Source organism: Neolamprologus multifasciatus, chromosome 13 (assembly GCF_963576455.1).
Source record: "Neolamprologus multifasciatus chromosome 13, fNeoMul1.2, whole genome shotgun sequence".
NCBI classification, from domain to species: Eukaryota; Metazoa; Chordata; class Actinopteri; order Cichliformes; family Cichlidae; genus Neolamprologus; species Neolamprologus multifasciatus.
This window is the reverse complement of record NC_140451.1, coordinates 28,636,924-28,652,694: the sequence shown is the minus strand read 5'-3', so window position 1 is coordinate 28,652,694 and position 15,771 is coordinate 28,636,924. Positions and strand designations below refer to the sequence as shown.

Below are 15,771 nucleotides of genomic sequence, written 5' to 3'. Positions count from 1 at the left end.
CTCTGGGTCTTGTTCCACACCCAACGTGCTTCCTTCAGGCTTGGGAACTCAAGACTTTTTCACCGAATCCCTTCGGAGACCCAGCTCTCATCAGCAGCAATGATCTTCCATAAAAATTCAGATCAGTTTGGAAACAAAAGATAATGTTTGCTAGCTGTGTAAGTTTGGGGTCCACAGTGCAACAGCAGAGTGCACAGTGTTGTCAAAACGGGACCTAGAGAGTGCAATTTATATTTAAAAATGGCAGCCATGCTGGAAGTTTTCTTTCATGATGAAGTTGAAAGAGAGATTGGCCAAATTTATGTCAGGTAAGGTTTTTTGAACTTTCTGATCACATCTCATGCACGGCCAAATAGCAAATATTCAGAGAACGATTTAACCTCTCTGGTTCTCCTCAAAGAGAAACATCCTAACCCTCAGCAAGGATTCACACCAATGCTTTTTTTTTTCTTTGCAACCACTTCCCAGCGGACCTTCATGTCCACCTTTCCATCTTATATCCAACTTTGCTATTTTGTGCTATGGCTCTTTTTTACTTCATCGTTCTGTCCTTCGCCTCCTATAGCGCTGAGCAGAAGGGCTCCTGGCAGAGATTCTGCAGAATAGCTTCAGGAATGTATGGAGAGAAGAAATGGGGAGAAAACAAGAGATGATGGATCAGGATTTAGCCTGTGGAGAAGCTGAATGGGCAAGAAAAGGGAGAGACATGAGCAGAAGCAGTGAGGGAGATAATGTAAAAGACAGGGAGATGCAGAGAGAGAGAAAGTCAAAACCACCACTCCGGTTCCTGTATATTATAAGCTGTGTTGCAATGCAAAGCTGAAATGTGATGCTGTAGACCACAAAAAAAGGACATTTGAGGGAGTTTAGATGGAGAGTTTTATGAGCAGTGAAAAACTGCTCAAAAGGCAACACTTTTGAGCACGTTTTCTTCAGTGAGCACGAGAAGCATATATAGAAGTTTCCATACGGGCATATGCATGTTTCTTTAATAATGCCACATGTTCTTACATAGTGACAGATGGTGTAAAAATGAAGGGAGAGCCTAAAACCTTAAATGGCTGATTTACTAATGCAAATTTTGTAGAAAACTCTAAACAAAAGACTAGTAACTGACCTAAAAAAAAAAAAAAGTAACCCACTTCACAATCTCCTTTAAGCCAGCATATGTGCATTACCAACCATGGAGCGCTTTGCAATCCACTTTTCTTCATGGACCAGGTGAAAAATATTCGAGAGACAGGATCAAGTCACACACATAGGCCACATTATGTTTAAATAACCACATTACTTTCCTGTGCATCACTGGCAGTTTTACATCTGCAATTCAAGACAATGTACCAAATAACAATATGTTGTGGAACTCGGTACCCTTGTCAAAAAATAAATAAATAAAAAATAAAAGCAGGACAACCACCTGCAAGAAAATTCTCCCAGATGGTGTGAATGAGGACAGTGATTACTTATTTAGTAGTTGGGCAGAGTGAGAGAGAGGAGAGGAAGAAGAAAAAATGGAAAATGAGATAAGAGTCACGGAACAAAAACGGAGTCTGAGAGACAGCAAAAATAAAACAGATACAAAGATGGAATAAAAATAAAAAAGATAAAAACACACCGAAAAATAATGCATATATATGGCACAGCTAGACTCCCTCTTGTTGTCTAGCAGCTTTTCAGCTTCCATTCAAGCTGCTGTATTTTTTTCCTTTCGCTCTAAGGTTTGATATCTCTTTCTCTCAGAGACTTTCTGTCCCTGCAATTCTCTCTCTTTTCACCTCATTATCAAGCGTCATTTGTTTGCAGCCTCGAAAAATCCATCACAGCACAGACAGGAGTAGGAGCAGAAAAACAAAGGCAAATAGCAATTGATTGTTCTTTAACTCTCTCTGACTTCAGTCTTTATTAGGCTGACATGACAGAGATGGTTTTGTTAAATACTGTTAATATATGTCAGCCGCAGCGCTTCTCTCTCATTCTTGTTTGAACAGGAACAATGGAGAACAAAGCGGATAATAAAAAGGCATTTGAAGTGGTGAAAGATCTTTTGGGCGATATCTATTTGCACATCATTTACCTTCAGTGACTTCTATTACAGAACTGTCTATTCTCATAAATCTTGGAAAAATTAAACTCACCTTAGAACTTTAGTTTTAGCTCTTCTCTCAGATTTAAGTAGAATAGATTGCATAACTTTTTTAACTGCTTTTCCAATGTGGGCTTGCAGGGGGCTGAAGCCTATGTCAGCTAAGACAAGCACAAGTGTGCAGAACACTTTAAACACGAATGCTATGAAGACTTTGAGCGAGTTTAGTCAGGACACAGCTGCATTGCATCACACAGCAATAGTGATGTGCCCCACTCTCATCGTGTCCTATCCAAATGTAAATGGTAAATGGTAAATGGCCTGTATTTATATAGCGCTTTTCTAGTCCCTAAGGACCCCAAAGCGCTTTACATATCCAGTCATCCACACACACATTCACACACTGGTGATGGCAAGCTACATTGTAGCCACAGCCACCCTGGGGCGCACTGACAGAGGCGAGGCTGCCGGACACTGGCGCCACCGGGCCCTCTGACCACCACCAGTAGGCAACGGGTGAAGTGTCTTGCCCAAGGACACAACGACCGAGACTGTCCAAGCCGGGGCTCGAACCGGCAACCTTCCGGTTACAAGGCGAACTCCCAACTCTTGAGCCACGATCGCCCACAAATGTGGTGGCCTGTTTAAGCTGCAGAGTTTCCCTTCTCTCCCTCTGCCATGTCAGCACCATTGCTGCCCACTATTAAACCCCTCCACAGTCCCAGCAGCCACCTGTAGACTCCAGGGGACAATATTGTGTTGTCAATCCCCAATCCCAAACGCTAACTGTCTTCTGCTGCTCTAATAAATCAGTAATTTCAAATGCAAGTTGTTTAAATGAAATAAAGGGCCCAAACACTAATAAAAATATCAGGAGTGACAATATTTTGAGTAGAAATCTCTTTAAACGTGTGCATAAATGGAATTACTGTTGATAGTTTAAACAAATATGCTGTTATGGCAATTTGGTTAATCTTTATAAACCCAGGCTTTATGTGCTCTTTAAGGCACAGACTATTTAATTGCAAACTCAGTCCACACCCACCACAATATAGTTAACCACACCACAGGCATATTAATTCTTCAGACATCAAACTTTGCTTCTGAGTTTAAATTCCATATATCACAACACATCAAAATCACAAGTCTGACTAAGAAATTACTGAGTAATAAAAGACATCATTGTTCTAAAGTCAGTCATCAGATAAAATTCCCGACCCAAGAGATTGTGGTCATTACACAAATTACACTTATTAGACGTTTCATTAGTGTTTATATCTGAACATGGCCGGTTTATGAGCTTGTAGTCTGTGGGAGTAATGACAGTAGCCGAAGTCTCTCTCACTCTCTCTGGTATGGGAGACTAACCTGTGCCTGACTTTTTGCAGTAATGAACTCAGTGAATTCATATTTGCTTCCCCTGTCATCTTTAAATGTAAATGTACATTTCCTGTATGTGACGTGCTTCATTTTAGCCTGCAGCCAGGTATGCCAAGCTGCCTGTGTGTTCTGTCATACAATGTTTAATTCAGCCGCCAGAAGCCGTTGATGTTAAGCTACTTAGCAAAAGCAAGAATAGAATGACAGGAGAAGAGAGAGGAAAGGGGCAAAGTGGGGGGGATAGGGATGAAATGAGCTTTTAACCAAAATGGTACATAAAAAGAGGAGGAGAAGAGGACAGACAGGGATGCGAGAAATGGAACGATGAGGGAGGAGAGGTGAGGATGAATGACGAGATTTGGGAGGATGGAAAATGGAGAAGCACAGGAGAGATAAAGAGGGCAAAGACCTTAGTAAATAGAGTCAAACAGCACAGAGGAGTTTAAAAAGCAGGGACAGAGATGAAGACGAAAGATGGAGAAGAGGGATTTGGTGAAGATCGATGGAGATGTGAGGAAAAAGTAACAGGCCTGAGGGTGGCAGGGGGGATTTAGGCTGAATGGATCAAGTCCTGTGAATCGCTCAGAAGCCACATGACAGACTGAATTTCATGATTCACAAGTTTGCCACACCTGGACGAGCAGGATAAACACGCTAACGGTGTACAGCCCATAAATGTAGAGTTTACTTTGTGTTCAATGCCCAAATCTTGGCGTAGGAAGGGGCAAAGAAGAGGCGAGGAGGAATTGAGAAAAAACAAACAAGAATAGTAAAACGTGGAAAAGAGAGGAAGAAAGATTTGGGAAAAGAAAATAAATAAGATAATAGCGCTGAGAGGAGAGCGCGGGGGGGGGGGGGGTATGAAAAAATAAGCAGAGGCTAAAGAAAAATTGGATGAAATGGGGATGAGTGGTTCAGGTTGAACTGAGGGGAGATATAATAAGAGCACAAGGAAAGGGAAAGGGAGAAAAAAACATGGGAGCGAGTAGACATATGGTCATACTGTTCTCATTCTTGAAACCAGGTGTCTGCTTCTTCACATACCAACACACACAAACACACACACACCTGACACTACAGGGGATATTAATATCCTTTGGGCCATATGAGACAGATGGTATAGTTCATGTTAATCCCTCACTGCCCTCCAAAACTGACCCTGCCTCAGATAGTAAACACAGTGGCAACCAGCCAAGGATTGAACAGTGTTGAATACAAAAGCAAGCTGTGACCAAAAGTCACCACTATCATCACCAAGAAGCCGACACACATATTTTTATATTCCAGGTGTGTACTCGATGTCTGTGTCAGAGGATAAAGTCGCAGGAGAGGAGGTGGGCCGTCTTAAAGCTAAAGACCCCGACCTTGGAGACAACGGGCTGGTGAACTACCGCTTAATAGATGGAGACGGAATCAACATGTTTGAACTGACCACGGACTCCGAAACCAGAGAAGCTGTGATTAAACTGAAGAAGGTAAGAAAAGAAAGAAACTTAGCAACTTAAAACTGCATTTTCTCCCTTGGGTTTGGTCCATCAGATGGAAGTTACTCGCTTATCTTAAATATTTTGCCATCTCTTTAGACCCCAACTAATTCTTAAAATATTTAGCCCTAACTGTATGCTAACTGTATTTGCTGATTATGACAGTTTAGAGTGGGTTTTTGGTAGTTTTTCAAAGGAGTAACGCATTGGTCTGGACAACCAAACAATAGGATGAAACTCAATTTAAAGCTCAGTGGATTCTCAAATGATTCCCATGGGTAAGCTCCTTTTACTTTATTAGATTATCAAGTGATGAAATTAAAACAAACCACAAAGTTGGGGCAAAGCAATAGACATGATCAGCAACAATTCTCAAGAAGGGTGTGTCATTTAAGTTCTAATTAGTTGGTACTAAGAGGCAAATTTGCGAGGAAATAATTCCCCCACTTCGCCATCTTACATCACCACCACCAGTCTGAGCCAGCTAATACAAGGCAGGATGTTTTTATGTTGCCTATGCCAAATTCTGTCACTACCTTGGTTATGACAAATCTTTTTTGGACTGCTTTACCCAGTCTGGCCATTCTCCTGTGACTTCTCGCATCAACAAGCATCTTAACCCAGAAACTGACGCACACTGGATATTTTCAGCTTTTTCGACTATTATAAACCCCAGAGATGGTTGTGTGGGAAAATCCCAGTAGATCAACAGTTTCACAAGTACTCAGACCAGCCTGTCTCAGACCAGCCATGCAACATTCAAAGTCACTTAAATCAACTTTCTTCCCTCTATTGTGAATTTTAGTTTGAACTTTAGCTGGTTGTCTTGACAACCTGTTGTAGTTGCTCTCATGTAACTAGGCAGTTTGCTTTTACATGCAGCTGAAAAGGTATACCAAATAAAAAAAATGGCTGATGAATGTTTATTTGATGTAAGCAGTGAATTGCAATGCATCTTATCAGTATGTTCAGTTTGATACTGTCATGCTAAAAAAAAAAGGAAATTTCCTGTGAAATACGTCAACTTTTGGTCCTCTAAAGCCTTTTTAATTAGACAGTAATAATGGTGCCTTCACAGGAGGGCTGTAGTTTTGTTTTTTAGTTTTTTTTTAATATATATTTTTATTAGTTTTTCTGTTTTCACAAATAGTACATAATTACATAACATAATAAAGTGTACAATTCAAAACCAAAAATAAATAAATAAATAAAAAGCAAACAAAAAACAAAAACAAATAAACAAAACAAAAACAAACAGACTGATAACTAAGCACAGAACACCAGCTCAGTTCCGTCTAAAAAATAAATAAATAAATAAATAAAGAGAGAATACCATACAGTACAATACCTGTGGTCCCAGTAGTACGTTGCAGTTTGAACCCTCAAGAGAATCCTTGTAACATAATATTAGAAACATCAGGTTCCACATAATTCAAGTATGGTTCCCACACCTTTGATCAATTAAGAATTGATCTGTTTTTGAGTGCAGTATGTAAGATATTCCAATGGCACTAGATCCAACACTACTCTTTGCCAACCTTTAATAGTTGGTGCTTTTTCATAAATCCATTGGAGTAGTATATAGGTGAGAACACAGTACAATATCCTATTATTCTTGGAGGAGGGCTGTAGTTAACCAAAGAAAATAAAAAATTGACTGAACTCATTCACAGCTGTTCTAGGGGAGGAGTGGGAAAACTGGAGTCAGCATAGTTTTGACATTTTTACTTCCATCTTACCGGCTGCTGAACTATGTTATGCAAACTACTGCAGAATTTACACAAGTAAATGTACATGCGAAAAAGTTAGACTAAGCACTTTCTGTTTGGGTAGTTGGTAGTAGGTTAGCCTTTTGGTATGTTCTTCCTTTAGTACAGAGATACCCATGTGTACTAATAAAGTAATCCAGAACTATCACCGGTGCTGGGTTTAGAAATGGGTGCAGATAACAAGCCCCAAAATCCCTGTCCTTGTGCTCCTCCATGATCCCCAAAAACACTTTCAACTTTTATTTTTACAGTTGGATAGTTTCTCACTTCACCCGAGTTCATCTTCAATGTCCTTCAAGATATAGGAGCAGCTTTTCTGGACATTATTTAGAAACGGTTTCTTTGCATGGTTAAGTTGAGTTTTAACTTACATTTGTGGATGTAACATTAAACTGTTTGCTGACAGTGAAATTCTGAAGAGTTCCTGAGCCCATGCGGTGATTTCCATTACTGAGCAGTGCCTGTTTTTAATGCAGTGCCACCCAAGGGTCCGTAGATTATGGCCATTCATTATTGGTTTTTGACGTTATCTTTCCCTACAGAGATTTGTCTTGATTCTTTGAATCCTTTAATGATATTATATAGTTTAGATGATGAAATCCCTAAATTTGCTGCTATTGGTAGATTATTACATGTTCATCTGGAACTATTTACCCATGCAGTCTTTTACATAGATTTTAAGCATTTTTAAGCAATGAACATTTTGGAAAAAGAGAATGCCATTTCTCCTTTTCAACATTATTTGCAGTTAAATATAAATGTCTAACGGATTAGAAAGTTATTTAACTCTATTTTGCTTGCCTTTTACACTGCAGGTTACAGTTATATGACTTTCTGGTAATGAACGTTTTGTCAAAGGTCTGTTATTTGACAGTGGCTGCTTCAACAGCTAGCTCTTATGGAAACTATGCGTGCGTCATTGCACACTTTTCAATTTGCCAGCAGAGAAATGTAGTTGAGTCAGCACTTTTTCTATAGGAAAAGCAGTTTAATGTTAGCCTCAGCCAAGCCAGACTTAAACCACTGTCCATATTTGTGTGTTGAAGTACTGCATTAGGAAATAAGTGAAGCCAAGTAAAGGGAAAAAAAGAAATAAAAATATCAAGCAAAGGGTTGAAGCAGCTCAGAAATGTTGTTCTATTTCCTTCCCTGAACCTTCAGTTTCATATTGTTTGATATGACCACCAAAGTCCATGGTTGTGTCTGCGAGAGTGAGAGTGCATTAACTTTCATGCTTCCCTAGGCCACAGAGCTCATCTTCTGCACTGTTACTATAACCCACACATGCACACTCATGCACACAGTACAACTGTGGCTTTCAGTGATCCAGCTCAGCACACACAATTACTTTTTCTCAGTCTCTCTGTCTTTCTAATGCCTGCACACAACCAGTCCCTTATTCTCTCAACTGTACCCCGTCGATCCAGCCATCAGAAATGCACACAATGCTCTGTCAGACACGCAGAATTTCACTCATTTCTTCTTTTTCTCTCTCTCTTTGACAAACAACACACACACACACAAATATACACACACAGAAGCATTGTTGTATATGTAGCTCCAGGTCAGGATTATGAGCTGAATCTTCCACTGAGCTGCACTAGTCTGCTTCTCCCTCCCAGGACATCTGACCCCTGAATCTCTCAGTTAAAAAAAAGAAAAAGCCTTTATGGTCATATTGTTAATGTGTCAGGAAAAATAGTAATGAAATGTACACTCAAATCTCTCTTTGTTCAGAATGGGACAGAAAGACTTTTTTCTTCCTAAATTCCAAACCAAGTCCAATTTAGTAAAAGACTTGATATTGAAATATGTAATTATATGCTTGGATGATTTACGATGCCATTTGTGGTAAGTTGCATTCCCTATCCAGACAGCAATGACGTTACTTAGAAGAACAGCCACCCTTAACCCGCAGTTCGCTTTTACTGATGCTGTGGGAAAATCTCTGTGTGAATAAATCGATACAAGTCAGTTTCATGTTTTTTTTTTCTTCCTCCCTCACAATCGTCTGCATGAGTGAATCCTTTCCAAGTCAGAACTCTAGGATGGCATTAAGACTGCCAGGGTTAGGAGTACTCTTCCCACTGGTGTCACTAAGACACATAGAAATGAGTGAGTGATAATTCTGCTCTCCTCTCTTGATAGCTACCATTCGTGTTAACTCACAATTTAGGCATAACCTAATAGTATACAAGCATGGTTATGACCGAAAGCTCTCAGGAGAGCATTATTAGATTTGAAGAGAATCTGAAATACAGACTGGAACAGTCAAAAATACTGACACTTTTATCCATGATTCCCCCAAAGAAGTTGTTAGAAACCCTTGGCTGGGTGGACAGATGTTACAGCCCTAGCTGGGCTTTTAAGAAAAAAGCAAGGGATTCCAATCAAAGAAATGAGATCAACTGATTACACTAAAGTGGTGCACTATGTTTGTGTGGGTGCAGTTGTGTGTGCACGTGTGTTTGGCTTTATCCAACAGCAAGCACAAAGCACCCTCTCTGCTTGTGAAATGCTAAAAGTGACAAACATCTTACTCAACACAGCTGAAAGTATAGACAAGTGACCTCATTGTAACAGCAGCGTTAGACGCATATGCAAATGTGCATACATGTGTGCAAGAACAGAAAAAGACACAATTTAATCTTTGTGACACAAAAATTAGAATCATTTAAATACATGAATTTGTTTAAACAATGACTGAATTTAAATAAGTTGAAACATTTGAAGGCTTTGCTCATATTTCCATCCATCACTTATCCAAAATAGGTCTACAGTACCTGCGTGCTAGGCACAATGTCTTTCTACCCGGCAACACTTTTTAGTTACTCCAATGAGATAAGATATATAATCTCTACAGCTGCTCTGTCATTGCGTTTGACAGACAGATCCTCCCTTTGCTCATCACGCCGAAACACCAGGATAGCAAACAACAAAAATGCTCAGCTTGAGAGTTCACAATGGGACTTCGCTAACCAGTGGGTGATGTCATGGTGACCGTTTTTGATCTACAATCTGTGGTTAAATTGTCCAACTAAACTAAAAGCAGATTTTAAAGCCTGGTGCTAAAATAACGTTGGCCTCCATGGATACTTTTCCCCTTTATAACAACCGCACAGACACATACGGTTTTAACTGTGGAACTTTGATTGACAGGTGTGAAGACATAGGTAGCTATCATCAATGGCTGTCAAGGTGTTGTCAATGCTAATGCCAGTAACTGCCGTATTTGTATAATTTGTGGAATTATCCCACAAATAACAAGGTGCAGACCATGTAACCAGTTTATGTTTCGGTGAGTGAAAGTCTTGTACTTTATTTTGTTACTTAGCACTAATTAGTGGTTGCATGTGTCTGTGAGTTCAACCCACACAGTTCATGAAGCTAGCTTAGCACCCAACCCTGTGATCAAAATCCGGTCACTTCTGGTTCCGACAGCCAATGCAATGGCAGCCAGACTGCTAATGTCGAGACTTTAACATTAGCAGTCTGGAGTCACTGTAGCTGTGCCAATCTCTTATATACAGTTTATGGCCTTGAGCTAATCACAGTTCCATGCCCATTTAAATGCTGTTTGTGTGCAAGGCCACTGACTGACATGAGCATCCTTTGTCACAGTTCCCTGTGTCTCTTGGAATAACAGCTTAATAGCCTGATGGTGATTTAAACTGAGCATTAGGACAAATGAGAGGTGCTCTCACCTTGCTAGCCTCACTTACACTCCTCTCAATCTGATGATGGCATCTCAGCTCAGGGTTTGTGTAGTAATTTTGTGTACGTGCACGTGCACATTTGAGATTATTGGGTCTTGATGCCTCTCGGGGGAAATCAATGCCTTTTGCCCCCCGAAGGCAGTGCCACGCAAAATTAAAGGCACTCATTTGCACACACAAGAGCACGCGTGCAGACTCGCACGTCAAGAGTAGCCTTCGCTAATCTCTATTCTCTCACTTTCTTCACAGACACACACACACACACAGGGATGAGCTTTAATCAGCTATTCTCTTTCAACTGTGTCCTGACAAAACCAGTCCACAGAATATTAAGAAGCCGTGTGTTTGCTTGTGTTTTCAAGAAGGCAATAGGAAGGAGGGACAGTATAGTGAAAATTATTATTATTATTATCATCTCACACTGATTACAAAAGTAGGGAGAGAATGAAAATACTGGATGTGGGGTAAAAAAAAAAAGAGAGTGCACAAACGAGACTGTGAGAGTATGACGCAAAAGGGAAAATGAAAGAACTGGGTCACATCTATTCTACTACTATTGTACCTATCATCACACTAAACACCTTCACTGACAACAGCAGTGGAATAGTACTGCAACTGAATGAGTGTGGAAGAATCCACTGAGAGAAGGTATTATCTACCTGCGTCCATGTTGGATCACGGACCGCACTTTGGATTTTATCCCTTCAGTGCGATATTGGATTCGGCAATGTAGCCGCGATAAGTTGGACTGCCTGCCTTCAACACGCAGCAAAGGATAATCATTTCGATCAGCGGCTTAAATCCGTAATATTTACTTTCGGTAGACTTGTTTAGCATCCAGTTTGTCAACCTCATAAATCTCTAGTAGCTTCTCTCTGCTTTTAACGGTTCACACTGTGCTTATGAGCCCTCTCTCCCACTGGGATTTCATTAAGTGTTGGTAGCCTGAAAATGAAAAGATCAAGCTTGCTCCTGGGACTTTGCCAGTTTAACGTCCCCATACCAGCTGGAAAAATAGTAGCGAGGGAAAGTGGTTATTATCTGGGTTTATAATACAGCAATGATACCCAGAAGAGTGTTACTACTATGATTATGGCTACGACGGGGCTGCAGATGAAGTCACAGCCAAGTGCTGTTGGCAACACACGAGTCCTCATAATAATAGCAGCGAAAACCTCTTGGGCATCACAGCTTTTATACAATGCTTGCCAACACATTTGTTGACTCCAAAGTTTCCCCTGCAGTAGCACATAGCCTGTACATCAGAAAAGGAGTCAGTAGGATGGAGAGGAAAATTCATTAGATGCATACCATGAGGCTGACTGTTTGGATGAGGGTCATGGCTTTATAATTGATGTGCTAATTATTTAATGACTGATTGGAAATGTGATGCGAGGGAAATGTATGCTTTTGACATTGAGCATAATACCTCAAAGCACACACTCAAATCAATTCAAAATCGAGGCTATTAAAAGTGAGTGGGTTTTCTACCAATACTCAGTAAGTGAGCTGAAGCTGAGTTCAATAAGAGCGTATTAAATCTTGCCAGTGGTATTGTAAATCAATGACAGTGACTTTAAATGGTAAAGTAAGGTTTAATTTACCTCTCTCTATCTGAAGGATGGATATTTAGATGATATTATTATAGATAAAATAATCTAACTGTCACCTGCCTGCTGTTCTTTTGGTCTTAGATTGAAGCTTCATCTCCTGCTTTCCATTCCCTTTATCATGTGGTGTCCCAAAATCCCAAACCTAATCCCAGCTCATTAAAGGCAGACAGGTATTGTTTTCATCTGGTGATAAAAATTTAAAAAAGCCAGGAAAGAAACAACCCAATGATTCATTCTGGTCCCAAAATAATCATATCATATGCTATATCATAGAGTACAAACCATCTGGAAATTAAAGTTGGTATTTGGATTACTTTTACTTTTGTTGGTCTGTGATAGTTGCAGTACTGCAACTAACAATGTGTCTGCTGTTATTCGTGCAGCAACAGCTCCCCCTATCACAAGGCCTTAAAAGTGCACAGTGCGCACATACGCTTCACAAAGCAAATGATGTAATGTGTGTTTTCCTGCAGATAAAACTAATTAAAAGACAAAAAAAAAGAAAAGAAAAGAAGGTTTCAAGTGTTTACAGTTAAAAACAGGAGGGGGCTGTTTTAATAGCTTCTATTTCCTTTCCTTTTCTCAGATGGTGGACTTTGAGACAAAAAGGTCATACACTCTGAAGGTGGAAGGATCCAACCCTTACATTGACCCCCAGTTCCTTGCCTGGGGCCCTTACAAAGATGAAGCCACAATAAAGGTACAGATAAAAACAACAAAAATATGACACGAGTTTGAGACTTAAAAAAAAAAGACAAATATCAGAGAAACTCCCTTACAGGTTGTTGCTTATTGTGTGTTTATGCTCGTAGATATCAGTGGAGGATGCAGATGAGCCTCCTGTCTTTATAGCTCCAAGTTACACGTTTGAGGTCGAGGAGAATGCCCCTCCAGGCACTCCGGTGGGGCGAGTTCATGCTAAGGACACTGATGTTGCCAACAATCCTGTCAGGTAACAGAGATGTTCACGCTATGAAAACACACAAACACGTTAATTGAGACAGGCTTGTAGCAGTGAAAGAAACTGCCTTTTCACTGTGGAACATCACAAAAACAAAACAAAAACTTTCAGCCTTCATTCAGCCACACTGAGCAAACAATATGACTCAGAGATGTTAGGCTGTAGAATATTTTATTTAATATTATCTATTAAAGATGTTTTCAACAGAGCAAGGATGCAAAATAAGACAACAAAGGCATAACAAGACTCATTTTGTAAAAATAGATTTAGACTATCAGACTCTCAAAATAGTACAAAATGAAAACTCTGCATGCTATATGTATTGCATATTGTAGTATTTTTTTAATCTATTAGTTCGTATATGTAATGCCGATCACTCATGAGTCTTTTCTGTGTAGGTACATGATCCCTCGGTACACAGATGTAGAGCAGTTCTTCAGTATAAACGCAGAAGATGGCATGATTACCACAACAAGACCACTGGACAGAGAAACACAGCCCTGGCATAATATATCTGTGTCAGCTACAGAGATTGGTATGTATGCACTCTGAAATACAAGACAACTGGGACTGATTCTGATGTGTGGTAAATGAGTCCCTATAGATCTGTTAAATATTGCCTACACAGACACACTTCTAATTATCATTATATGCATAGCAAAAGTTAATATATATACAGTTTGGACTCAGACACCCTTATGATACAACTGAATGTGAAGTGAAACAACACCTAAGTGCAAATTTTATTTTATTTTCAGCCATTCTGGGAGTTAATGAGCTTCTTCCTGTGTTTGAACTTAGCCTTTGTGTCATTTCTCTTACTGAAACCACACACGCTGATGTAGTATGAGAAGAAAAAGTCAAACAAGAACAAACAGATGGAAAATTCCCAGATAGCCACCAGGCTGTACATTTGCTGGCATCCGAAACCCGGGCTGTCGTCCTGCGGTGCTGGATACACTCCATGACATCTTATGTACAGACTTTAAGTGGATTCAAGCTGCGGGCTGTAATTTTTTTCTCCTCTTGGTGGGACTAAAGTTAACCCTTTTGCTATGTTTGTCAGCAGCAAAAAGCCTAAATCTTGATGAACTAATTACATGTCTGGAATCAGAGGGGATGAACTGACTTCACGCTTTACAGCTGAGACTTAGTGGTATCATTCTGATAAGTGTACCCATCTATAACTCAGTGGAATGTGTCTAATGTTAGTGTATGCAGCTAGCCAGAAATGAAAACTAAGATCTGCTACACTGAGCTGGCTTTTGATAAATGTTAAATGTATAAGGGGGCAAAGAACAAGTAGAGAAAAAAGGCAACAACAAGACCTAAACTGTTTTCCTTAATTTTAATTGTTTGTTTTAAAATGAGCTTATTTTTTAGTTTACTTTATATGAAAGTTAGATTTTTGGTGAAAACTCCACAGCAATGAAAAGAGAAGTAAATACAGTTAAAGCACCGCTATAACTTTTAATTATGAGCTCCACCCTAACAGTCGACTGTAGTGCATACGTGGGGGAGAAACAGGGGAGATGCCAGTCAACCCACAGGCCCTCCGGAGCTTTCCCTCCCTGGCTTTAGCCCCAACAACCCTCCCTCAAGCCACTGAGGCCCCACCCTGGTATTCTGTGGTTGGGGCTCAAACTAGCAGAGTGCTGCGTGGTTTCCCTGTGGTGTGCTAGACGCCAGACGGACAGATGGAAACGGACTTGCCGCCCACAATGCTAGGACCATTGCAGGCTATGCTAACCACATACAGACCCTGGGAAGCTAAATAAATGCCTAGTAATGACAGGGTAGTGGAAAATCACACTGACTAGAATTGCAAATATGCAAGGCAGTACAGCAATGAAATGGATGGGTTTTCTTTTTTAAAGATGAAAAGCAAGAAAAGTGCACTCCATCTTTCTGAGTTAATATTCTGGATGTTGTATTTTTTGTGTCTATTTTGGCTGTTTAGACATCATTCTGTCTGCATCACATTTTTTTCTTCATTTAATCTTCAGCAGGCATAACTTGACATTTCTGGGAGCTGCAACTAGATGTGTGCCATTCTGTTTGACTGTATTTTTTCTTGATGTCTCAGAAACTCGTCTATAATTTTTGCAAATCAAAAAAATAAAAAGCTGGCTGAGTGGCTGACTGATTGACAGGCAATTTTGATGAAAAATATTCACAGTCTTTCCATTCACTCGATGCCAAATGCGGATTACAATGCAGACACACAGACGATCACAAATAATTCACATAAAAATGACATTCTGGCTTTAATAACTTTAACACTGCTTTGAATTTTTACAGTGGGGCAAAAAAGTATTTAGTCAGCCACCGATTGTGCAAGTTCCCCCACTTAAAATGATGACAGAGGTCAGTAATTTGCACCAGAGGTACACTTCAACTGTGAGAGACAGAATGTGAAAAAATAAATCCATGAATTCACATGGTAGGATTTGTAAAGAATTTATTCGTAAATCAGGGTGGAAAATAAGTATTTGGTCACCTCAAACAAGGAAAATCCCTGGCTCTCACAGACCTGTAACGTCTTCTGTAAGAAGCTTTTCTGTCCCCCACTCGTTACCTGTATGAATGGCACCTGTTTGACCTCATCATCTGTATAAAAGACACCTGTCCACAGCCTCAACCAGTCAGACTCCAAACTCCGCCATGGCCAAGACCAAAGAGCTTTCGAAGGACACCAGGAAAAGAATTGTAGACCTGCACCAGACTGGGAAGAGTGAATCTACAATAGGCAAGCAGCTTGGTGT

The 15,771-nt window shown here is 40.1% G+C and overlaps 1 protein-coding gene across 2 annotated transcripts in view; it reads left to right on the top strand.

The window, feature by feature from the left end:
- Positions 1–15,771, top strand: part of cdh11 (cadherin 11, type 2, OB-cadherin (osteoblast)) — a 91,394-nt gene that overhangs the window by 65,933 nt on the left and 9,690 nt on the right. For both annotated transcript variants that reach the window (XM_085182053.1, XM_085182052.1), the window contains 4 exons: positions 4,751–4,938; positions 12,632–12,745; positions 12,858–12,997; positions 13,405–13,541. In XM_085182053.1, the coding sequence (XP_085038179.1) occupies positions 4,751–4,938; positions 12,632–12,745; positions 12,858–12,997; positions 13,405–13,541 (579 nt within the window). The remainder of the gene's footprint in view (positions 1–4,750; positions 4,939–12,631; positions 12,746–12,857; positions 12,998–13,404; positions 13,542–15,771) is intronic.